Source organism: Callospermophilus lateralis, chromosome 7, assembly GCF_048772815.1.
Source record: "Callospermophilus lateralis isolate mCalLat2 chromosome 7, mCalLat2.hap1, whole genome shotgun sequence".
Classification (NCBI taxonomy): Eukaryota; Metazoa; Chordata; class Mammalia; order Rodentia; family Sciuridae; genus Callospermophilus; species Callospermophilus lateralis.
Genome location: NC_135311.1, coordinates 106,815,549 through 106,842,221, shown reverse-complemented (window position 1 = coordinate 106,842,221; position 26,673 = coordinate 106,815,549). Strand labels below are relative to the sequence as shown.

General features: G+C 37.7%; 1 protein-coding gene across 1 annotated transcript in view; it reads right to left on the bottom strand.

Annotated features, from left to right (window-relative positions):
* Agbl4 (AGBL carboxypeptidase 4) overlaps window positions 1-26,673 on the bottom strand; it is a 1,194,123-nt gene that overhangs the window by 312,274 nt on the left and 855,176 nt on the right. Inside the window, exon 6 of the mRNA XM_076862591.1 lies at window positions 3,520-3,559. Coding sequence (XP_076718706.1) covers window positions 3,520-3,559 — 40 coding nt within the window. The remainder of the gene's footprint in view (window positions 1-3,519; window positions 3,560-26,673) is intronic.

The window sequence follows — 26,673 nt, the reverse complement described above, 5'->3', positions numbered from 1 at the left end:
GGTTATTCATATGTAAATTTAAAATAATTAAATTCCTAACTCATATGATATACAAATGTCAGTCCTAAATGGAATGAAATAAAGGTCCTAATATGACACAAAACTTGCCAAAACTTTAGAAGTGAATGTAGAAGAATATTATTTCCAGGTTAGGAAGAGTTTCTTAAGTCAAAAAAGCAAAACACGTAAAACAAGAGATTGATGAATTCAACAATATTAAAATGATAAATGACCTTTCACTTACCAAAATACATCATAAACAAAAATTAAAAATACCAGCCACACTCTAGGAGAGGGTATTAGCAGTGCATGTAAGAGGTAAAGTATTGATATTCAGAATAATAAACTACAAATCAATAAAAAAGAAGCAAACCAATAGAATATACACAAAGGGTCTGAAAAGTCAATTCACAGAAGAAACCTCAGCAACCAATAAATATATAGAAAAGATACTCAACCCCACTAGTAATTAGGAAAATAATAATAATATCATTTCACGTTATAATCCCAACTGGTAAAATTCATAAGTCCAACAATTCTAAGTGTTGAGGATTCAGGGATATAGAAATTCTGATACTCTGCTGTTGGAAGTGTAAATATACCAACTATTTTAGAGAAAATCTGACCATTATGCAATGAATTTGAAGATGTATATAATTAGTAATTTCTCTCCTATCATATGCCCTAGAGATATACTGATACATACAAGGAGACTTTCACAAAAATGCTCTCAGTAGCATTGTTTGCAATTGAGGAAAGCCATAAATAATTAAATTATGATTAATAAAATCAATAAACAAATTATCATCCAACCATATAGGGAATATTATATAGCAATTACTATTGATGAGACAGACTAAAAACACTCTATAGGAGGGGGCCATCAGAGAAAAGCTTCTGCTTAGAACAAGAATCTCCTGGTCATGAAAAAAGCCTAGAAAAAAAGGTTGCTGCATAACTCTGTGGAGAGCTGCTGTGCATCACAGGCCTAGGGAAATGAGGAACAGAGACTCAGGAACCAGAAGTAATGTTGAACCATCCTGAACGATTGGTCTCTTCTATAACCCTAGTATTCACTCATGAACCAGAGCCAGATATATCAATGTGCATAAATCTCTACAATATAGTAATGCATAGGGGAAAAGCCACAGAAAGACATTTTTAGCTTGATGTCATTTTTAGGAATTTGCAAAACAATACTGGTTATATTTTAATACATAGATATAAATAAATGTTGAGTACATGACAGTGATTACCTGCAGGGTGTAGGGAGAGAAATGCAATCAGGGAAAAGTACTAGAAAGTCTCAACTATATCTATAATTTTGTTTTAAAAAGGGACTCTAGCAGAGATGGCACAATGCTGCCATGGTAAAGCCACATTGCTGGGAAGGGGTGGTAAATGGCTGATCATTATGTTTCTAGTGTTTCTGAACATTTGAAATTATTTTCAATAAACAAATTTTAAAGAAAATACTACACTGACTGTTAAAGCTTCCACATTTCCAATCAGAATTTCAGAAGCCTCCTAGTCCATGAGGAATGGCTGCCTCAGACTGCAGTACTGTGTTAATGATGGTCTGGTGAGAAATATAGATAAACCAGTACCTCCTATTGATAGCCCCAGAGAGGTAGCAAGCTCACTGCTAGCTGCTATAGCTTCTGGTAATATGGGGGAACTGGAGTGAATCTGATAGTGAGAGACAGTTAATGAAAATGCTTTTGACATGAAATAGAGTCATCCAGATAATAGATGGTCTAATGGTGCTTCCTAACCTTTGAAGCACCCATGATAATATTTGTCTGAAACCATAGGAGTAGAGCTATCACCTTGAGGGGCTCCAGCTGCCCCAGGTCTACTTGTGCCCCTGAGAGCTGAGTGGATCAATATCTCACAATAGCACAGAAGTGTAACCCTTTTGCAGAACACCAATGTGCCACAACATACCTTTTGGGAAGCACTGACCCAGAAGATATTCTTTTCTCAACTAAAAGGATGGATAATTATAAACCACTCAAACTCTGGCAGTGCTGAGCATTTTGCAATCCCATAGCTGTCTAAAAGGAGTGCACTGGGACTCACAACTACTCTGCTTGAATTTGTGCAGTAGCAATTAGGAGCAGAAAAATCTAGCATGGAATGCTCAGGGTGTGGCCACATGACACTGGGATGTGGGAGCAGGTAACCTGGACAGTGCCGTAGTGGAATACAGGACAGGACAAAAATAATCCCTAACCAGCACTTCAGTGAGGAGGAATTGGTAGGTCATATTAAAGAGACACTCCAGTTATGTCAGTATGTGATTTGGAATTTATATAAATGTTAATAATATATATCAAATATATATAATTCTGTGAGGCAGAGTAAATGTGTTTCAAATAATTTTCATATTTATTCTTAAAGTCTCTATGTCAAAGAACTCAATTAGATGGAAATATATCAAGACCACCTGAACTGAGTAGATTTACCTTATATTTGCAGTCACTGTCCTGTACCCTTACATACAGCAGAAAACCAGCCTTTGTGCTAGGATAGCGCCTGCAAAGAACACTTTCTCAATCTCTTTGTAAGTGACCACCTGGTCCTTAGATACAGCATGTCAAATTTGGTGGGAGGCAGGGCTGACATAGTTCAGCTGTGCTGGTAATTAAAATATTGAAACACTATTATATTTATTGGTAATTAGTCATTTTTGAAGTGACCCCCAACCCTGTCATATGGCCACTCTGCTCCACATCTGGCTCCTTCCCCCAGAACCCCATCTACCACAGTTCAGTAACCAAAGTGTTAATACCTAGCACATCAGGTAGTCACCAGGACAGTTATCACCTTGTGGATGAAGAGGAACCCGCAAGAATGCTCACTCCTTGGTCCCAAGAGAGAATCATATTTCTTGTTCTCCAGTTACAAGTTTGCTCCAGTACCCAAATCACAGTAAAATACTTCTCTGACAAAACTAACCTGCTCAGCCTCTGCCTAGGCTATATGTCAGGTCTAAGGGGAAAAAAATTGTAACCCCATCTCTACAGCTTTGTTGGGGGACTTGTCTTTTCTCCTTCTAAAGGGGAGAGACCAAAGTCATCTTGACTCTCAGCACAGTTAACAAAATCTGATCACTTTATTAGACTGGATCTTCCTCATGATCCATCCTTCCTTCATTCCCTGATACCTGTCAGGCAGCTTCCCTATTCCTCATGATTTTAAAACTTATTTGTTAGGAGAAAGGACACATCTTTGACACTTGAATCCAATGAATGATTTTGGGAAAACTTGACTCTAGAGTATGCAGTAACATCCAGAGTATCAGCCCTGCATCTTCAGAGTCAGAAGGGAACAGCACAGACCTAGGATGGACAAAAGTATCCCTGGAGCAGGGGAAGAGGAGTATCATGCATGGTGCAAAAGTTGTGCTGTTCATCCAGGGAGTCAAAGGCAGGAATTGCATTTGGATAAGCAGCAAGGCATCAATCTGGGAAATGGGGAGAAACAGTGGCAGAACAGTCAGTTGCTCCTACTTACCGGGGCTGGTTATTGTCAAGAGGTCAAGCTGCCGCTGTTGCTGTAAAAGAAAACACATTGTAAGAGTACTGATTTGAGCCAGAGCCAAACTTGTGCATAGAAATTCAGGGAGGATGTACAAAACATATCTGGACACACAGGGCAGTGTCAATTTTGCACACATGGTGCTGATGCATAAATCTGACCAGCGGCCTTGCATCCTAGAGTCAAGGGGGAAGGGACAGCCTTTTACCTGTCCTTGGAAGCATAGATGGTCAGAGCTGAGAGGGCCTTAAAGGTCTCCCAGTCAAACCTATACTATATTAAAGAAAAAACGAGATCTGAGAGAAATGTGGCTTATTTAGGGCCACAAAAATGGTCTTATTCAGTCTCCTAGCTCAAGCTCACTCCTCTGTATCAGGCAAACTCAGAGTTCTCTTGCTCACACCAGTTGCATTGCTTGAGTGTTTGATAAACTGGAAATACTCTTTGCCTTGGGTGGTGGTGTTATTTATAACTACTTTCTAACCAAGATACTTCTGGGCTGGTTTATTGCTCAACAATGCTATAACAATTTCAATTAATGGTGATATGCTCATTCCTTTTCTAACTGAATCCTCATCCCTTTGTAGCATACAACATCATACAAATTAATATTGGTGGAGCACACTAGGCCATATGCATGATGCTGCTTTTGTTTGGAGGCAACTGGCCTTGGTTACTTCAAGGGCTGAGGTGATCGATATCTCAGAAGGCTTGTTCTCTGTCACAGTACACCTACTGTGAAGCTCTGTGATAGATGTCATGAGAGCCTGAGTGCAAAGAAGTGGGTATAGGAGGCTCCTGATGGGGCAGTGGTGAGCAGATCCTTTGAAGACTCTATTCAGGACTTTTTAAGCTGCAGTCTTCATGCTGACCTGTTTGTCTTTCCTAAACTTGATATTTCATAAATAGTACTGAAAAATCTACATTTTTCTTTTCTTAAAAGCACCCAAATGAACTCCACTTTGAGAACCACTAATCTAGGCTTCAAATTGCAGGAGCTTTGGATCACCAGGTATTTCATCCAGTGATTGCCTTACTACACATCTTACCTTACCACCATTTCCCTCTTTATCTTGCCTTTCTCCTAGAATAGTTTCCTGAAATTCAACTTAAGCAAAAAAGGAAGGCAGCAACATTTTTGAGAACCAACTAAAGGCCACATACATAGGTATTTTGATATAACATTTCTTTTCAGACACTTGACAGTTCTACAGGGTAAGTATTGTACAGAGGAAGGACATGGCATTCAGGGAAGAGAAGTTACTTGGCCAAGACCACACCTTCATTAAAAGGAAGGGCCAGAATAAGAATTCAGTTAGCTCTAATACTATCACTGAAATCCAAGATATGACAATGCACATAAATAATCTAGCATTATGTCTGACACTTAATGGGTTCTCAATAAAGAAAATCTACTTACTATTGATTTTGTTTCTCTTATAGAACATCTGACCCTTTGTTTCTATAAGATGCTTCTTTGCTTTTCATAGAATTATGGATACTTAGAGCTCAGAGGTCATTGACTTGGACCTTCCTCCAGGGAAGGAGTCCCCTCTGCAAAATCCCCAACAATTATATAGACTATTTTTGTTTCATTCCTTTTCTTGATAGGAATTCACTACTTGTTATTGGTTAGAACAGGGTGAAGCACTGCTTCCTGATGACATCACTGTTTCCCATGGCAATAGTTTAGAGGTCTGGAGGTGATCTGTATCTTGTCTCTCCAGGTTTAAGATTCCCTGAATCTCTCTTTTTCTCATGGAATCTGGTCTCAAGTCTCCTGACTTTGGGTCACCCTCCTTCTCCATTTAACTTTGACCTCTTTAAGATCTCTCTACTCTTTTATTCTGACTTCTCATGGACCTTCTGAAAGCAGGCCTGCAACCTTTTGGGGCTTTCTAAAGCACACAACCCTGTTTTCCTTCTAGCTCATAACTCATTCTGGTTGACATTTTCAAGCAAACATGTAATTCTGAGATATCACTGATCTATTCAGTGAGCACAAATTCTCCAGCTGAAATGAAACACACACACGTACTGGCTAGAAGGAATGCTGCAGCCAGACAGCCTCCCCTCCAAAACGGAACCAGAGCAGTGGGAAAAGTGGCTCAAGCTATCTTTGCCAAGGCCAACCTGTGTTGCTTGTCACTTTCCTTATGCATGAGGGATATTGTGGCCTTCTTTTTCCACAGGCTTAACTTTCTGTTGATCACAATTGGTAAAGGAGGTTGATTTGTCTGAAAAGTGTCAGTTAAGAACTATTGTTAAATGTTGACTGTGCACAGGGTCCAATATTTAAAAAAAAAAAAAAAAACAGGAAGAAAATCTGGGAGGAGTCAGATACACCTGGGCATGAGTCCTGGTTTCTCTGTATGGCTTTGTACAACTTGCGGTCTATATCTGGTCTTAAACTTCACAACTCTAAAATGGGCAAGTGAAGCTGAAATACCATTAGAGACTCAGAATCAAATGATGCAACTAGGTAGTGTGCTTGTGAGCTCCCTCTTCTGGTATAGAGTCCTCTGAGAACCCCTGGGGCTAGACCATTGGGGTTCTAAGAACAAAAGCAGAATTTAAAAGGACCACATTTAAGCTGTATTGTCACATTGCAATTTTCTATGTTATGTGAATCTTTCTCACTACACAAGGAACATCTTAAGGGGCCAGGAAATCTATTATTCACCTTTGTTACATCAGTCTTTGTGACCTTTGGGGGCCTTCTCAATCACATATCCCTGTTTACTGGGTAGCTTTCAGTGAGTATTTGCTAAGCTCAACTGAACTAATCCCCAAATCCACAACATCCTTTAAGCCTCAATGCCTTTGCTTATGCTGTTCTGCCCTGAGGCCCCCCTCACTGTCAAGTGAAGTCTACTCTGTGTACCAACTCCAACCTAACTCTCTTCTTTCCCTTCCTCAGAGAAGAATGAGTATTTCATAATTTGTTCTTCCAGTGGATATTGTGAAACCCATCTTTTGTATTCTGTTCTGTCTTAATTGTCTATTTTCTTGTCTGCCTTTCTTACTAGGTCTTTACTTGATGACAGTAATTTATTTCATATCATCTCTATGCCTCCAGTGCTCAGAACAAAGGCCTTAAAGAAATGTTTAACGTCATATAGCTTAAATGATTTAAGTATTCTGTTATTCCCTCTGCAATGATCCTGTTAAGTAGGAACAAATCAGCATGGAATGTAGGCATGTTCCTCCCTCCAAGACTTTTCCTTGGGCACATCTTTGAGGTCTCTTGCCTTTCGGTTTTGCTCCTGCCATTTCTGCAGCCAGCCACACAGTCTATCCATGTTCTCTGAGACAGCTTTCTTTCTTTACTCTTGCCTATAGTATCACCATCTCTCCAGGACTTCTACAGCTTCCACTATCTGTACCACCCCTGTGCTGATGAATTAAATCTAACCCCTTGACAAACTCATTTAACTTGCAGTTCACTAACATATGTGTGCACCACCTAGTGGCACAAGCAGGTAAGTGTAGGCTATTGTTTTAAATGCGGCAATGTGTGTTCTGTATGCAAATGAAACAAAAGTGTATATTCCAGAACGACTCTGCAACAGATTTTTAGCCAATAAATTGGAAAAGTCAAATAATTCCTCCCAAGATATTTCAAAATTTTATAACTAATTTATCTGGCATAATCACTGAGATTACTATGGCATTTGTAAACATAGGGCACATGACTTACGGAGTTTCACCAATAATGTACAATCACTTATATACAGTGAGGGGCATCTTCCCTATCAAGAATTATAAAATTATTATAATTAGTTAGCAACTAATAGAGGTAAGAACCTCTTCCATGAAGGTGATACATTAACTTCCTGGAAAGTAGGATATGACGTACTAGCTAGAGAAAATAAAGTCAGTGAGAAAGGTGGCTGCTAACTGTTGAGCCACTAGCTGATCAAATACTACATCTAAGGAAGAAGAGCCATCATGTGTGTGTTTGTGGTTGTGTGTGTGTGTGTGTGTGTGTGTGTGTGCACCTGAACACTTGCATATGGATGGGGATAGGACATTCCTCTTTGTGGCAAATAAATTCCATACCTAGACAGATGGGCATGAGTGTATGTGTACCTGTGTGATATTTCATGGGATCCTGGAAGGATGTTGAGTATGCCATGCTGGATTAATGAGGTATCTATCAATACCTGGCTGGTTGCGAGGACTACATCCAGCCTTCCTAGGTAAAAGTGGTAAACAAGGACATTCAGAAGAAACCCATTTCTGGGATTAACTACTTTGTGATGAAGGCTGAGCATAACCCCTAAAAGGCCATGGTGAATTGGGGTTTTAAGCTCAATAGGAGTAATCTATAAATTCATATTATCCAGAGATTGCCAGAGAATCTACAATGGAAGCTTATGGGATTATCTACAATTATCCTAGCCCCAGAAGCATCCATTATTCCACAAGCATCCAGTGAACTCTGTTTTGTTAGTACAATGTTACCCCACCTATGGTTACCTTGACTCCCTGGAGGATGGAAGTACTAAAAGTAGGGCTAATTAGAAACCTCACCCAGGAATTCTGGACCTTTTATAGATTCAGTTATCTTCAGTGAAAGCTGTAGTTGTCCTAAGTATCTATGTTCAAAATTTTTGTAATTATTAAATAACACATACTTATTTTGTCTCAAATTTACAGAAAATTTAGAGTAAAAATAAAAAATCAATTATGTAATTATGAAATAACAATACTTATTTTTGTCTCACATTTATAGAAAATTTAGAGTAAAAGTAAAAATTAATAAAATTTTACACCTAAAGGAGAACCATCATTAATATTTTGTTCTATTTCCTTGTCATCTTTATCACTCTATTTAATGAGATTGTATTTTTAAATAACAAATGCAGTACATTTTAATCTTGTGCAAAATTTTGTTATCTTTTTGTCCTTGGTTGTCTTTATTTTGAAGTTGAAAAGTACAAAATATATTTATTGTCATAAATAACATGTTTGATCTTACTGCTGTAGTTTTGCTTTTAATCCTTTCCTTGTCAGTGAAGGTGGCAATAACTAACAAGATGCCAATAGGATACAACTTGGCTATTTCGTTACAAGAATGAAGTTTGAAAAACCCAGCGCCTGTAGCCTACTGGTACAGATGAAGGCTTCTGAATCTCTGGGACTCTTCAGGCAACATCAAACCTGAAAGAATACTACTTTTTTTTTTTCCATAGCTGAATCCTGTTTGACTGAAGTCACAGAAAGCACAAAATCACACAAAGGATGAATCCTGATTCCATAACTTTTAAGCTTGTGTTATCCTAAACATGTTATTTAAACCAGTGGGTGATTTAAACCAGTGGGTTCATATCAACCACCAGGGGCCTGAGAAGAGGGGGAATGCAGACAGAAAAAGGAAGTATCACTCTAAATTTGTGGCAATGGGTTGAATGGGGAACATGCTGGTTGAGAACTAGATATCTGAGAGCTGGGCCCAGGTCTTTGCTGCATCAGGCTCTCTTTGCACTTCTCACTCTCTGGCAATTAACCTTTTTTAACAACCACTTAACTGGTCTAATTCTAACCAATACCTTGTAACCAGCCAGGGTATTGATAGATGCCTTTTTTGTTCCCATTCAGTTTCTGCAAGTGTGCCTTCTCCAGTTTATCCTTCACATTGCCACTAGAGTGAACTTTCTAGAATGCATGTCTTCAAATTCATCAGGGCTTTCATTGGATAAAGTCTAACCTGTTAGCAGCCCTTGAAGGACTTCCATGACCTGGCTCCAGCTTTCCATCACAGTCCTCTTAGACTCTGAGCTCCAGCTACAATGAACTACTTTGAGTTCCTAAACTGGCCATGTTTTCACAAGTTGTTCCCTATACTTGGAATAACAAGCCCATCTCCAACCTACTTTGCTTGCTATTTGGCTCTCCACTCACATGCCACCTCTTTTTGAGGACTTTCTCATTGCTGGGTGGGATCTTGAGCCTGGCCCCATCATATTGTATTTCCAAGGCCTGCTCGCTCCTGCATCCTCTCCATTGGTTGTGTGAGCTCCTGAGGGCAAGGGCCATGTCCTCTGTACTTCCCTCTTCTCAAGGGCTAGCTTAGCACCTGACCAATAGATAACACTCAATAAAGCTTTGCTTATTACCTGTTGCCAAGCTGAGTAATAGGGTTCAACTGAATTGGCCACCAAAGAGGTTTTTAGTTTCTGCCCCCTCTTTCCTAATAGACACATATGCACAAACAATGCTCATGCACTGCCCCCATAATTTTTCTCAAAGCCCTCTCTTTTTCTGTTTTTGGGTTCTAGGAATTGTGCATAGAGAATTTTTCCTTCTTCATATGGATGGGTAATCATGAGGCTATGGTTAAAAATGGACTTTTCATTTCGGTCACGACTGCATCACAACTGCCTCCCAGAATGAAACGGGACGTGGTGTTCTGGGAGCTCAGGGGCTGGTTCAATGTGTGGGGTTCTGCGTGGTGGAAGAGAACAGTCACTGATTATGTGTTCTGTTTTGCTTTCTGTGTTTTGTGCAAGATAGCTATTTGGGGAAAAGTCAGTCTTTAACGGCATAGACTGGAGATGATTTAAACAAGAGCACCAGTAATTCCCATGCATTTTCCTGTCACCCCAGAAACCAGCTATTGTGGGGAGGACCTGAGGATCAACACCTCCAGAAATGGGGGTCCACAGAAACAGGAGCTCACATTTGACTTCAGGATTCAGCCCCTTCCTTTCCACTAAGCTTCTTTCCCTTTTCAGCTCCTGCCCTCCCCCAGCCAAGTCATCTTCTAGGCATTTAGAGATCCAAAACCTGCTTCCTGCCCTATCTTCAATAACAGACTGCTCTCTCAAAAATATTTCATGTAGCATTGACCTCTCTCTAAACTCACTGCTTCTAATCTCTTTTACTCCAGTCTAGCTTCCTCGCTGCCTGCAAGACTGATCATTCTAAAATTAAATTTGCTCTATCCTTCTAATAATTTAATGTTCCTCATTGTATTTGCGATAAGACTAGATTTCTTAGCTTGGTATTCAAGGAACGTGTCAGAAATCTTCATGAGTTTTATATGTTACATGAAAAAATTGTTTTTATACTATAACCTCATATTTGAAAAACGAACAAAAACTGTCTATTATTCTTAGAATGAAAACTTCAGAAAATAAAGATGGGTCCATTCAGATTGGTCAGTGTGTTGTACAGAAAAGCACAGATGCCCTCCCAAAAAATTGTTAAGGAAAAAAGAAAGAAAGAAAAGGTAATGAAGTGGTGGAAGTGAAAGCAGGGGAGAAATTCAGTTAGTGATTTGTCATGAGCTCCAATATTGTGTAGTTTTTTTTTTTTTTTTTTTTTTTTTTTTTTTTTAACTCAAGTAGTTTTAACTGAGAAGTTACCAAGAGGGCTTCCTTTTAAAGAGGGGGTAATTGAAGTGGCCCCTGAAGATGTGAACTATTTTACTTTTCACTGAGGAAGTAGGATCAACTTTTAAAAAAGTATTAAAGGGGAAGAACTTCCCACATTGTGGTTGAATAAAGGATTAGGGAACAGAGAGGTGAAATGCAGGGGCATTGAGACCTGGGACCAGAAAAAGAAATTACAGACCTGAGCATGGGTAGGGACAAAAACCATCAAGAAGTACAAATCCTGGCTCACATAAGTGGTATAAATAGCCCTTTGAAAAATCTCTTCACCTCTCATAGTATACAGTACAATATAAAATTCACATGATTTTTAAGATAAAATGTAAGAATCATTAAAATGTGGAAACCTTAGACTTTTTGGGAATATTAAGATCACTTTACTCCAGTAGAAGAGTTCAGAGGCTATGACTTCTTAAAAGATCCTAACACACACAAATAAGTATTCAACAAAATCTTTTTTGTTCCCATTCAGATTCTGCAAGTGTGCAAAGCAGTTCACAGCAGCTCTGCACAAAACTGTGGTAAGGACTGAATGAAATAATGGATTAAAAACTCTTGGAAGCCAAAAACCATGTGTTTTAGCCCTAGTTTTATCACTTACTTACTGTATAGGCCAATAATTTACCTTCTCTGAACCTGTCTCTACCACATACTGGCTAAGTGACCATGAGCAAGTCATTTAAATACTTTGAAGTGGGTTTAACAGCCCACCTACTAGTAGTTAGCTCAGCACTTGACACATACCTCTAGGTAAATAGTATACAGTCTGGTAAGACTTCTATTTTTAATTCCAAGATCCTTTGCTTTAAAAGCCCCTTCTCCCCTCCTTCTGCACATATGACTTCTATCCTACATCACAACATACTGTCTGCTATCTGAGGTCTCCAAGGCTGAATTTGGTGCCTCCTTAAGTCTCTCTCAGCACCTTGTACTACCCTTGGCCACAAATGTTATCGCTGCATGTTGTAATTATCTGTCTGAGGTTTCTGACTGTGAGCTCTTGCAGGCAAGGAAGCTGTGGGATTCAGATCAGTATCTCTAGCTCCTACCACTGTACTTGGCACATAACAGGCCTGCAGTCATGTTTGCTGAATTGCATGAAACTGTGGAGTTCCTGTGAAAAATATCATGACATTCAGAATAAGATTCTGGCACTGAAAGTGAGGCAGCATTAATCTGTGTTACTGCCTAGCCAGAGTAATGATTCTGCACGATGTCAGAGTCATATATACTGCAGGAAGTAAAAGTGCCAGGCTGTAAAAGTGTATTTTCTGCATTTGACTGACTCTCAGGGAAGCTCCATTCCAGGCTGAACAACACAACTTTCCACAAGAAATTGCAAGCTTGATTGTGGGGAAAGAATCCAGATCTAATTGTTCTTTGTAAGCCTGGGACAGAAGGTATTGTTGCTTGAAAAATGGAACTGTCTAAATTAATTTTCCTGAAACAAACATCTTTGCCAAATAAAAGCAATGCACAATAACAACCCATAATTAAAAGCAAAATGATACCTTTTGTTACGTGGGGAAAGCAAATGTGTTCACCTCAAAAAAAAAAAAGAGCAAAATGTTATTTTCTTGGAACTCCAGGGACACATCTTGAAGTCTGATTGGGGTGGAGGTGGGAGAGGTTGTTTAGGAGTATAACAGAGTGAGGGAAGGTCTCTTTGTTTTATCTTTTTTCTTTCTTTTTCTTTCTCTCTCTCTCTCTCTCTCTCTCTCTCTCTCTCTCTCTCTCTCTCTCTGCTTTTGAATAAGTGTTGAAAAACAAGCATCTGATTCATCTCTGATTTCTCAACAATGTAGCCAGAATGTTCTTGAATCCCATTATACTTTTCATAGAAACTGGGAAAGTAGGGGTGGTGGTGGTGGTAGGATTTACATTTATTGAACCACTGTTATTTTTCTTTGCCTAATTTTCCTAACCTGTTTTTAACTTATTTGTATGTGTATATATTTGCCATCTGAGGAACCCCTATAGAAAAGCATTAAGAAGTGGAAAGCATTCAGAATAAAGCTGATTGCAGTTCAAAAAAAAAAAAGAAGAAGTGGAAAGCTATGAACATTTATTGTAAGATGAATGCTTTATTTTGTACTTATTTTATTCTCATAATATTCTTATAATGCAGATATCTAACACCACTTTAGAGATGAGGAAAGCAAACCTCGAAGAGGTTAAATAAATTGCCTAAAATCATGTAATTAGTAGGTGATAGATTAAGATTTATACTGAGCTCTTGAATATGAAGCCTAAACCCTTAAGAATATCCTTTCCATAATTTATATAATCAAGTAATATTAATGATATTTAAATAAAATACATGCAAAAGGAAAAGAAAAATACAAAAAGAAAAGAAAAATACATATAAAATTTCAACATCCCAACATCTATTTTCATTTTTCTTCTGTGCTGCTTTCTGGTCCTTATCTGTGCTTACAATACATGGGTAATAATTATGTACTTTAAAAAATATGTAATCATGACATAATATGATGTAATTATTTTCTGTATTTTTTTACTTTTAGGTTAGAGTATATCATAATAAATTCTCTAAAATTATTATATAGTCTTTGAAAATATTATTAATGACTTCATAATGTTCCATTTAGTGAAGGTGCATAGTTGACTTAAATATAAGACTTTTAGGCTATTATTATTTTGTTATTATAAGTAACATTATAATTTTATAAATAAAATTACAATAAACATCCTCCTGGATACAATTTTTCCTTCATTTGGATTAGACTATTTCCCTAGGATGAATACTCAGGAGCAGAAATTATATACATTTTTTTTTTTGATAACAGGGGTTGAATCCAGGGGCACTTAACCACTGAGCCACATCCCAAGCCCTTTTTCTTTTTTTTTTTTATTTTGAGATGGGGTCTCCCTAAGTTGCTTGGGGCCTCGCCAAATTGTTGCTGACTTTGAACTTGTGATCCTCCTGCCTCAGCCTCCCAAGCCATGGAATTACAGGTGTGCGCCACCATAGTGGGAATTTTCCTTACTCTTATTACATATTGCTAAATTGTTCTCCAATATGATCATTCCAATTTCTTCCATTGAATAGTATGTACAATAAAGATTTTACTGCCAGCTCCCAAGTTCAAAGTCAGGCTCAGCAACTCAGTAACATCCTGTTTTAAAACAAAATAAAAAATAGAAAGGGTTAGGGATGTTGCTCAGTGGTTAAGTACCTCTTGGTTCAATTCCTGGTACCAAAAAAAAAAAATTGTTTACTATGACATTACTAGTGTGAAGAATTATAATGTCCAAACTATTTTTTTTTTTTTTTTGAGAGAGAGAGAGAGAGAGAGAGAGAGAGAGAGAGAGAGAGAGAGAATTTTAATATTTTATTTCCTAGTTTTTGGCAGACACAACATCTTTGTTTGTATGTGGTGCTGAGGATCGAACCTGGGCCGCACGCATGCCAGACGGGCGCGCTACCGCTTGAGCCACATCCCCAGCCCTCCAAACTATTTTTGTTAATATAATGGGTATCATAGAGTATATGACTATTGTTTTAATTGTTTTTTGTTTGACATCTCTAGTAATTAAAGAAATACAAATCAAAACTACTCTAAGATTTCATATCACTCCAGTCAGAATTGTAGCTATCAAGAATACAAGCAACAATAAGTGTTGGCGAGGATATGGGGGAAAAGGCACATTCATACTTTGCTTGTGGGACTGCAAAATGGTGCAGCCAATCTGGAAAGTGGTATGGAGATTCCTTGGAAAACTTGGAATGGAATCACCATTTGACCCAGATATCCCTCTCCTTGACTTATACCCAAAGGACTTAAAAAACAGCATACTACAGGGACACAGTCATATCAATGTTTATAGCAACACAATTCACAATAGCTAAATTGTGGAACCAACCCAGATGCCCTTCAGTAGATGAATGGATAGGGTAAATTTGGTATGTATACACAATGGAACATTTCTTATCAATACAAGAGAATAAAATCATGGCATTTTCAGGTAAATGGATGGAGTTGGAGAAGATAATGCTAAGTGAAGTAAGCCAATTCCAAAAAAACCAAATGTTGAATGATTTCTTTGATATAAGGATGCTGACTTATAATGGCGATGGAGGGGGAGCATGGGAGGAATGGAGGAACTTTAGATAGGGCAAAGGGGAGGGAGGGGAAGGGTGGAGCAAGGAGATAGGTATGATGATGGAATGAGTTGGGCATCAATACCCTAAGAACATGTATGAAGACACGAATGGTGTGAAAATACTCTGTGTACATCAGTGACTTGAAAATTGTGCTCTATATGTGTAATACAAAATGAAATGCATTCTGCCATCATGTCTAACAAATTAGAACAAATAAATAAATAACCTAAAAAGATAATTAGTGAGTTGAACTCTTTTTTTATTATTTTGTTCATTCATTGTATTTCCTACAGTGAGGGCTTTAAGGTTTTAGTTGGGCATTAAGGTTTTAGCTTTGTTTGCATTTTAAACTCTCAGGGCTAACTACCTCTCTTGTTCTCAGTTCATCATCTTTAGTGGCATTGGAAATACCCACTGGGGCCTGATTTAGCTCCACATACTTTCCCTAAATAATGATATCCCTTTTCTATTTCTAAAAAGAGATCTCAGTGAATCTTGGAGACACATATCTAGACAGTGTTAATGTAAACCACCAGGGTTTATACTCTGATTTCCTCTCTCCTTCAGTCATCCTCTGGGGATTAATGATTTCACTTTCCATCAAGTAAGAGGAATGCTGTGCACTGAGGAGACTAACTTGTCTATTGTATAAGACTTGAGTCTTTTCCCCCTGATTCCCTACTTTGAAGATGCTTTAGAGAGCAGAGGGTTCTTAGGGACTTCTGTACTTGGGAAGAGATATTCTTTTCACCCTCAGAGAAAGCCAGACATGATCTCCCACTAGGTCTTAGGGAAAGGAAGCCATATTTGTCTGCTTCATTGGACAAAAGGAACTCTCTGAGAACACAGGACCCAAGCTTAGGCATGTCAATTTCAACTGCTGTTTATTTTTGCTTTGGGTTTTTTGTTTTTGTTTTTTAGTGGGAGTGAGGGTAGTTGTTGTCCATTGTGGATGTGTTTTCTTCCAGGAACTTGAAGGAAAGATTTGTATTAGGTTAGGAATTAGTTGTTCAGGATTCTGAGTAGCAGCTTTCTACTGCATATCTATAGATATCTTGGAACACTTCATTTTGATGCTTTCAGTGGTTGACAGTCACTCACATGGCCATAGATGTGCATTGCTCATTATCTATTTTATACATAGCTCAGTGTTAAGCCTTGGAGCAGGGTATGAAGTGAGCAGGCACTAGTTTACATTGATTCTCTTAAGCCCTATAAAATTATGAGGTATGTTTCACAATTCTATATTACAGATGAAGAAACTGAGGTTCAAGGAAGTGAAGGAGTTTATCCATGATCACAAAGCTATGAGTTAGTCTTCTGGCTGCTAGTTCCATTTTCCTTAACCTATTCTTCACTCTGAAACCATATAGAAATTTCAAAATGCAAATTCAAAAATATGACTCTCCATTGACAAAATACTGTCTAAACTACCTAACATGATCATGCTTCCCTTGCCTGTCTCTGCAGTTTCCAAGTTTACCTTCATTCCTCCATAATCCAGTGTCCAACCAAGTTTATCTCATTTCTTCCTCAGTACACACTGCTTTCCTCTTGTCTCCATGTCTTTTTTTTGAAAAATTTTTATTAGTTGTTGATGAACCTATATATATTTATATGTGATGCTGAGAATTGAACCCAGTGCCTCACACATGCTAGGCAATCACTCTACCACTGAGCCACAACCACAGTCCCTCCATGTCTTCTTTTTAAACTTTTTCATTTTCATTCACTCCCAATGTTGTTAAGATATAATTAATAAAAAATATATTTTTACAGTGTGCAATGTGATGTCTTGTTATAAGTATACATTGCTAAATGATTCAATCAAGCTAATTAACATATCTGACCACCTCATGCATATATTTATTTATTTTGTCATGACAATATTTAAGAGTTACTCTTTTAATGACTTTCAAGTAAAACCATAGTCTTCATGATGTATAACAGATTCACATAACATCATTCTTTTATTTAATAGAAACTTTATACCCTTTGACCAGCATGTTCCCACCCCTGCCTACCCAGACCTATGCCCTGAAAACCACCTTTGTATTTTCTGCTTCTATGAATTCAACTCTTTCAGATTCTACCTATAAATGAGATTATACAGTATTTGTCTTTGTCACACAAAGAAGTATTTCACTACTTTTTAAGGGATGAATAACATTCAATTGTACGTATGTATATATATATATATATATATATATATATATATATATATATATATACATGCAACATTTTCTTTATACATTAATATTTTATGGACATTTAGGTTGGTTACATATTTTGACTATTTGTGAATAATGCTGCAATTAACATAGAGATATGTCTTTGATAAATTAATTTCATTTCCTTCAGATATAAAACAAGAAGTAGGCTTGATGGATTATTTTTTAAAATTCTCAGCTTCCATTTATCTATTTTTTTAAAATAGCTATTCATGTCATTGATCTCTTGTGTTTTTTACTCTTTTTCAGTTTTTTTTTTGTTTTGTTTTGTTTCTGTGTGTGTTTTGGTCTCTACTTATGCTTTAATCTTTTCTTCCTCTACCAATTTTGGGTTTGTTTTTATAATTCCTTGAGGATTAATGATAGCCTGTTCATTTGAGATCTTTCTGGTTTTTTTTTTTTTTTTTGATGTCAGTGTTGATTGGTATGAACTCCCTTCATAGTATTGCTTTTCTTTAGCTATGTTGTATTTCCTTTTCATTTGTTTCAAGAAAATTTTTAATCTCCTTCTCAATTTCTTCCTTATCCATTCATTGCTCTGTAGTATGTTGTTTGATTTTCATGCATTTATATAATTTTCAAAGTTTTTCTTATTATTGAAAACCAGTTTCATTACATTGTGGTCAGAAAAAAGGCTCAATATAATTTAGTTTTTTTTAAAAAATGTTAAGACTTGTTTTGTAATATATTGTATAATCTATTCTGGAGATATTCCATGTGCTTTTGAAAATAATGGTTATTCTGAAACATGTATAAAATGTTCTGTAGATTTCTGTTAGCCCTTTGGTCTAGGTACAATTTAATCCTGATGTTTCATTGTGGATTTTCTGTCTGGAAATCTGCCCATTGTTGAAAGTGGGGTGTTAAAGTTCCCTATTATTACCATATTAGGATCTATCTCTTCCTTGGGTATATTAATATTTACTTTATATATTTAGGTGCTCTGATATATTTACATTGTTACATATGTATTTAGATTGTTTTACCCTCTTACTAAGTTGATTATTTTATCATTAAATAATAACTTTTCTCATGTAATTTTACTGTTTTTGATTTAAAAGTCTATTTTATCTGATAAAAGTATGGCTATTCCTACTTTCTTTTGGATTCCATTTGCATGGAATATATTTTTTCATCTCTTCATTTTCGATCTGTATGTGTTCTTACAGGTGAAGTGAGTTTCTTACAGACAGCACACAGTCAAGTCTTACTTTTTCATTTTTAATTTTTTAGTACCAGGGATTGAACCCAGGGACGCTTAACCACTGAGCCACATCACCAGCTCTTTTTATATTTTATATTGAAACAGGGTCTTGTTAAGTTGCTTAGGGCCTCGAGAAATTGCTGAGGCTGGCTTTGAACTTGTAATCTTCTGCCTCAGCCTCCTGAACCTCTAAGATTACAGGCATGTGCCACTGCACCCAGTGCATCTTAGTTTTTTTTTTTTTTTTTTTTTTTTAACTAATTCAATCACTCTTTGTCTTTTAATTGAAGAATTGTCCATTTATCTTTAAGGCAATTATCTATGGGTATGGTCTTACTACTACCATTTTGTAACTTGTGTTTAAATTTTTTGTTGCTTGCTTTTTAAAATTCTTCCTCTTACAGCCTTCCTTTATGGTTAGATTATCTTTTTTTTTTTCTAGTAGCGTGGTTTGACTTCTTGCTTTTATCATTTTGGGTATGTCTATATGTTTTTGCTTTGTGGTTACCATGAGGTTTACAAAAATATCTTTTGATTATAACAAGCTATTTTGAAATTATAGCAATATAAAATTGGCTATAAAGATACGAAAGGGGGAAAGATATATACTAATAAAAATTTTATTCTTGCATTCCATTCCTCATTATATTTTCCAGTGTTGATGTCCGATTTTACATCATTTTATAGTATTAGTATCTCTTGACATATTAATGCAGTTGTTAATTGTTTTATTTTTTAGTCTTCACACAAAAGATATAAATATTTTTTATATACTGTGTTTAAAATAGTAGAGCATTCTGAATTTGTCTGTATAGTTACTTTTATTAGTGAATTTTATACCTTCTAATGTTGTCTTCTTATTCATTAGCATATTATTCTTTTAGTTTGATGAACAGCCTTTGGCATTTGTTGTAGGACAAGTCTGGTGGTGATAAATTTTTTCAACTTTTGTTTGTCTGGAAAAATTTTGATATCTTCTTTATTTCTAAAAGGTAGCTTTGCTGAGTACTGTGTTCTTGGTTAGTAGGTTTTTTCAGCATGGTGAATACATCATCCCACTTCTTCCTGGCCTGTAAAGTATCTGCTGAGAAGTCTGTGGTCAGGTGAATTGGAACACCCTTTTGTGTCAGTTGTTTCTTTTCTCTTACAGTTTTTAGAATCCTCTCTTTATATTTAAGCTTTGAGAGAGATTAATTATAGTATGTCTTGGTGTAGACATGTTTGAATTGAATCTGGCTAATGAGCTTTGACCTTATTGTATGTGAATATTTGAATCTTTCTCCAGGTTTGGAAGTTTTTGTTCTTATCTCTTTGAATGATCTTTCCACACAGATTGATTTAGATGCATTTCTTCTGTGCTTTTATCTCCCCACCATAGCAGTTTTGCTCTTGTCCTATAATAGTATTTATTTTCTCACTCAACTGTGAATTCCTTAAAGGTGACAACTAGGTCCCATAAACATGGCATCACCAACATGTGATTATAGTTCCATAGCACAGAGTATATGTCTAATAAATACACTTGAATAAATTAATAAACAAGCAGAATCAGAAGAGACTAAAGAACTAGCAAATCATTGGTGATCTAAGAGATCGTGGATTTAAAACAAAAATGTATGTGTTCTTTTTAGTTATATATGACAGTAGAATCCATTTTGACATATTTATACAATCATGGAGTATAATTCTAATTAGGACCCCAATCCTATGGATATACATTATAGTGATATTCACTATGATGTCTTCATTTACGTACATAGCAAAGTTATGTCAGATTCATTCCATTGTCTTTCCTTTTCCTATCCTGCCTCCCTTCCCTTCATTCCCCTTTGTATAATCCACTGAACTTCTCCCCCTCCCCCATATATCAGAGAAAATATTTGATTTTTGTATTTTGGGGACTGGCTTATTTCACTTACCATGATAGTTTCCAGATCCATCCATTTACTGGTAAATGTCATAAAGTCATTCTTCTTTATGGCTAAGATATACTCCATTGTGTACATATACCACATCTTCTTTCTCCATTCATTTGTTGAAGGACACCTAGGTTGGCTCCATAGCTTAGCTATTGGGAATTGCACTGCTATAAATACTGATGTGGCTATGTCACTGTAGTATGTTGACTTTAAATTCTTTGGATATATAACAAGGAGTGAGATAACTGGATCAAATAGTGGTTCTACTTCTAGTTTTTTGAGGAATCTGCATACTGCCTTCCAGAGTGTTTGCACCAATTTTCAGTCCCACCGGTAATGTATGAGTCTACTCTTTTCCCTACAGCCTCACCAACTTTAATTGTTACTTGTATTTTTGATAATTGCCATTCTGGCTAGAGTGAGATGAAATCTCAGTGCAGTTTTAATTTTAATTTCTCTAATTGGCTAGAGATATTGAACATTTTTTCATATGCTTTTTAAAAATTGTTCTTTGTTATAGCTAGTTACAATTGCTAGATAAAGATGTCCAGCATTTGTTAGAGCTAGTTGAATAAACAAAAAGGAGGGTCTGATTACCAATAAGTGAAAAGGAGGCTTTTTTTGTAGTTGACCAAGTCTTTGTTTTTCCAGCTACTCTCCACTGCAGGCCTCTTATTTTAGTCTGCCTGCTCCACTGGTGTTCTGCAGAGGATAAACTTTTGGCTTGGCAATCACAGCCTGCTATGACTCTTGGCTCTGCTGTTTTCTAGTTCTAGTCTTCTAGAAACTGTTATTGAATGAATGCTTATTGTTTACCAGGCCCCATGCTCTGTGTTATATATCTTTTTATTTCAAATCTTTAATTTTTACTAATAAATATAAATTATATGTATTATTATTATTATACAGATAAGGAAATCAAAATTCTAAGAATTGTAGTTCCCCCACCTCCTAGGAAAGCACAAATTAAAGAATTCTAATCCAGGAATTTTGAACTCAAGTCTGACTGGTTATAGCACCCAAACTTTTTATTATATCACACTACTCTGTTTCTTAAACTGTTGAGCTATGAGCATGCAGTAAGTGATCAAGAAAAATAAAATGAATTATTTTCATTCTTCTTATGAAGCATGGTGATTTCTCTGAATCAAACCTTTTTTCTTTCCTGAGCCAGCTCTTATGTGTGGGCAGATGGCAGATGGTGACAATTGTCCACTGCTTCTCTGAATATCACATTTGTATCCTATTCAAAAGCACATTTATAAAGATGTGACTGTGGATATAGATGGAGCTGAGAATAGAGGCAAGCTTTTCTTCATTTGACTATTATGTCCCTAAATGTGTCAATATTTTTTTCTATGTAAGTAGAGCACTGTGTTGGATCCCCTTGTTTCTGCTTCAAAGGCTGTGCAATCACTAGGAAAACAGGAATTCCCAAGTAGTCCTGGATGGAGAGAGAACACTGGCTCCAGTACTTACACTAGTTGAAAGACAAAATAATTCCTGGTATTAAGATAAATGTATCAATGGCTTTTCAAACCAGGTGTATGGGTGTGTGTTTGGTGAATAGAGAGAGTGAAAAAAATTAGAAAGAGAGAAAGAACAAAAGTGAGTGTGGGAAGAACCTTAGTTATCGTCTAATTCAGGGTTGGCAAACTGCAGCCTACTGGCCACATTTGGCCTTCTGCCTATTTCCATATAGCTCAAAGTTAAATATGGTTTATGTATTTTTAAATGACTAAAAACAAATCAAAAGAAAAGTAACATTTTTGTGACATGTGAAAATTATATGAAATCCACATTTCAGTGCCCATAAATAAAGTTTTACTGGAAGAAAGCCACACTCATTTGTTTATATACTTTTGGCTACAAAGCTACAGTTGAGTAGTCATGTCAGAAAATGTTTGGCCTGCAAAACTTAAAATATTTACTCTATTGTCCTTTACAGAAAATGTTTGCTGATCTCCTGATGTAGACCAAACTATAGTCCCAAGAACTACCTTGAAACCAGAGCTTATGTGCACTTTATTCAAATCTGATCCCAGCACAAGGTATAACACCAAGACTGGCTGCATAATTTGTGGGGCTCTGTGCAAAATGAAAATACAGAGTACTTTATTCAAAAAGCTGGAAAATGTGCCACTAAAGGTATTAAGATACAAAGTTTTTTCCCTTCTGCGGTTCTTTCTAAATACGTGTTTTGGTATTTTAAATTCCTCATTTAATGTCAGGCTCCTTGGGAAAAGTGACAGTTGTGAGGTGAGTGCAGACCATCATGTACCCAGAGGCTCCACCCTGAAATTGAGTGCATAAGTGCACATGACCCACTGGTTGATGGGTTTCTCCCTATTCTTGCCAGCTTCCAGCTGCCAGCTGCCAGCTATGGGAAAAGGGAGGTTGAGCCATACATCTTCCATTCTTGGGCCTGTCCCAATCCACTGAAGATGGCTACCCGCAAGGGTATTGGAAAACTCACACTGGGATGGGCTAGGTACAGGAATGGAGCTGGGCAAAAGGCTTATCTCTGATGAATTGTCCACTAAACACACCCTGGCACTGCATCTTCTGGAGTGGGAGGGTCTAGTGGGGACTGGGATACCAGTAAGTGCGGGAGTAGGTAGCCAAGAACCCTCCTGAGGAAGTGAGGAGGTGGTAGGAGGTGGGACTGTGCATGAGCTAAGGCTCTAGTTTCCTCATATTTGCTTTATTGTCCCATCAGACCTTGCTTAAAAAAATAAAAATTTAAAAGTACATTACTCTGAGTTTTAGACATTAAATCCCATGTGCAGCATCCTTCTGAGTGTGGGACACAGTACCAGTTCTGTGCTACTAAACTGGTTATATACCCTGAAGGCTGACCCTGCCTAGCACACACTAGGGACTGAGAGATGGTTGTGTAAATAATGTTGTTGGATGAGACAATGTGGCCATGATGGGTAAGTCCCTGTTTGCCCAGTCCTACCACTACCTGGCTCAGTGCTTCACTGTAACATGTATACATATTTAAGTGGAATAATAGGGACTGGTGATGTTAAAGCCTGTTGTGATCCTCACTCTCCTCTGGGAGCATCCTCAGGCAGCTCAATCAGCCACACATTCTTATTGGCACCACCATATAAGCTACCAGTTCCATTCCCCAGTTCCAGAACATTTAGAGAGGTTTCAGATGGTGAAGTCTATAAATAAGTGTGAGATACCAGAAAAGTATGCTGTGAGATTGCAGGGTGAAATCAGTCAAGACCAACTGGGGACATAATGGAGAGCTTCCTGAGAAGAGAACTTTAATACTATTTCTTATAGAGTAAATGGGATTTAATATGTGGAGAAGAAAGAAAGGGGCCTTAGGGGTTCCTGTAGAGACTTCTGCATAAGCAGAGGCTTAGAGATAGGGAGGCAGATATGCACCTGGGGAGTGGTAAATATTCCAGTGTGACTGGGGCAGAGGGAACAAGGTGATATGAGGGAGATGGTCCTGCTATGAGCAGACTATAAAGTCTTCTGTGCCCTATTTAGGAGTTTGCTTTTCATTCTTGAGGCAGCTGGAAGCCTCTGAAAGGTTTAGTGATAGAGAGAGACATCTTGCTAATGTGTGCCCTTGGGCAGCAAGGAACCTACTTATAGAGAGTGAGAATGACTCAGTGAAGCCTAACCTACTGAAGAGGCAAGCACTGGACAGATGAGAGGAACTAACATTTTTAGGGCGTCTACCACAGTTCAGGCCTGCATAGTAGTTTCATAACTTTATTACAACAACCTCATGAGGGCAGCATTATAAGCCCACTTTTACAGAGGAGAACTAAGGTTCAGTTTCAGAGTCTCTCCGAAGGTCAGACATCTGGTAAGAAGGCAGAGTCAGTATCTTGTCCTTCTCTACCTAACATCGTAGTCCAAACTCTTATCAGTGTCCTAATATGATTTTCAAAAAATTTAAGCAAGCAGTTCAGAGCTACCAATTTCTCAGGAAATAAGACATCGACCTTGTTAAAGGCTCCTCCCGAATCTCAAGGTAGCAGCCACCATTACTTTCATTTTGCCCCAACTGACTCTGACTATTTTTGTTGAAATTACCCTTATCTGTAACCATGGGCTCCTTGAGGGCCCCTTTCCTCTCTGTTCTAAGTGGCTGGCACAGGATAAGGTGTAGAATAAGTGTTTATAGAGAAAGTGAACAAATTACAGACTAGGACCTCCCTAATTCCTTCTGGAATCCATGACCCTTCTAACTGCAAGCCAAAGCCAAATGCAACCCTGCAGTTTTCAAAGACGGCATACCGAGGGCGAGGGCTGTGCTGATGACATACAATACTAACTTCAGAATCAAATTTACAGCAAATAGTGCTCATAAACAGCACAAGCTACTCAGTTAGGCTAATTTATGTTCACACCAGGGCCATCCTGGCCCCCAAAGCCCAGAGCTCTTTACAATTCTAAAATGATTAAAAGCATCACACAAACCCATATTTTCCATTTTTATTAAAAGCACTAAAGCGGGTAGTGCTTTCTGCATGTCAATAGGGAGCTACTTTCCAACTCAGGGAGAAGTCTCTGCTCAGATGGCCAAGGCGGGCTCCTCTACCTCCTCCTCTGGGGACTCTTTTGCAAGTGAACTCCACTGTCATTCTGCCCATGAAAGGAACTTTGCACCCCCTCTACCACTTCTTCCCCCCATACCATGGCCTGTGCCATCCAAGCCCACATTTTCTTAGACTCTTTTAAGTTAGAAGTTTGTCTCTATTTAAGCTCTTTAAAGATTTAACTGTCCAAACTCCTCAGCCTGATTTTAAAGGCCCTTCCCAGAATAGTGCAAACTGCTTTTCCAATTACTAGTCCCATTCTCTGGACATTGGTTGTCATGTTCCCAAATCACCAAGAATTTTAATTTTTTTTTTAAAGACAGAGTGAGAGAGGGAGAGGGAAAGAGAGAGAGAGAGAGAGAGAGAGAGAGAGAGAGAGAGAGAGAGAGAGAGAGAGAATTTTTGACATTTATTTTTTAGTTTTCGGTGGACACAACATCTTTGTTTGTATTTGGTGCTGAGGATCAAACCCGGGTAGCACGCATGCCAGGTGAGCGCGCTACCGATTGAGCCACATCCACAGCCCCTCACCAAGAATTTTTATTTCATTCTTCTGAGTCTTTTCTCAGGGTGTTCCAAGGGTATGGAATGATTTTTCTTCTTTTCTCAACCTGCAAAGAATCTGTTTGCATTATTTAAAAGCTAACTCAGTATTATCTCCTCTAAAGTAATCCTGGACTTTCTCAGACTGAGTTTGTTTTAGTCAGTTTTTTTGTTGCTGCAACTAAAAGATCTGACCAGAACAATAATGGAGGAGGAAAAGTTTATTTGAGGGCTCATGATTTCAGAGGTTTCAGTTCACAGACAGCCTGCTTCATTCCTACGGGCTCAAGGTGAGGCTGAACTGAGTGTGGCAGAGGGAAGCATCTCATGTGATGATCAGGAAGCAAAGAGAGAGAGACACCATTTGCCAGATACAAATATATACCCTAAAGCCATACCCTCAATGCCCAATTTCCTCCAGCCACACCCCATCTGCCTCCATTTACCACTCATTTAATCCCATAAGGGATAAATCCACTGATTAGTTTGAGGTTCTCACAACCTAATAATTTTCCCTCTGAGTCCTCTTGCATTGTCTCACATGTGAGCTTTTGGGGGACACCTCACATACAAACAGTAACAGTTAGTTATTCCTCTTTTCTCTATGTAAATCTCAAGTACACATCACGTTGGATGGCGTATGATTGTGTGTGTGCCTCTTCTAATGTCAGCCTCAAGCACAGAAACTGGCACAGAGTAGGTCCTTGGTAAATGTTTGATAAATGCATAGATCAGTGAACTCCAAGTGCCAACAACTTGTCTCAACAGGAACACCACTGAGATATGGAGAAGAAAGGTACTGTTAACCTTGCTTACTATGTCACTGAGAAAATATTCCGAAGAACATAAGATCCCATCCTTACACTTGCTCAGGTACCTGCAGCTGCATCCACGCACTCTGCCTTTCCTCCTGTTTCATGGAGGAGTGTTCCTGACCACAAGACCAACCCCTTCAGTTGTTTACTAGATCCTTTCTTTTCCCCTCACCTACTCAAGGATGTCATTCTAGCAATTTTTACCTTTATTTCCTATATCATCAATTTTTTAAAAATTTTCTGGATCATTCTCACCAATATAAAAATGTTTATTCTCTCATTAGAAAACAACAACAACAACAATAAACAAAACAAACA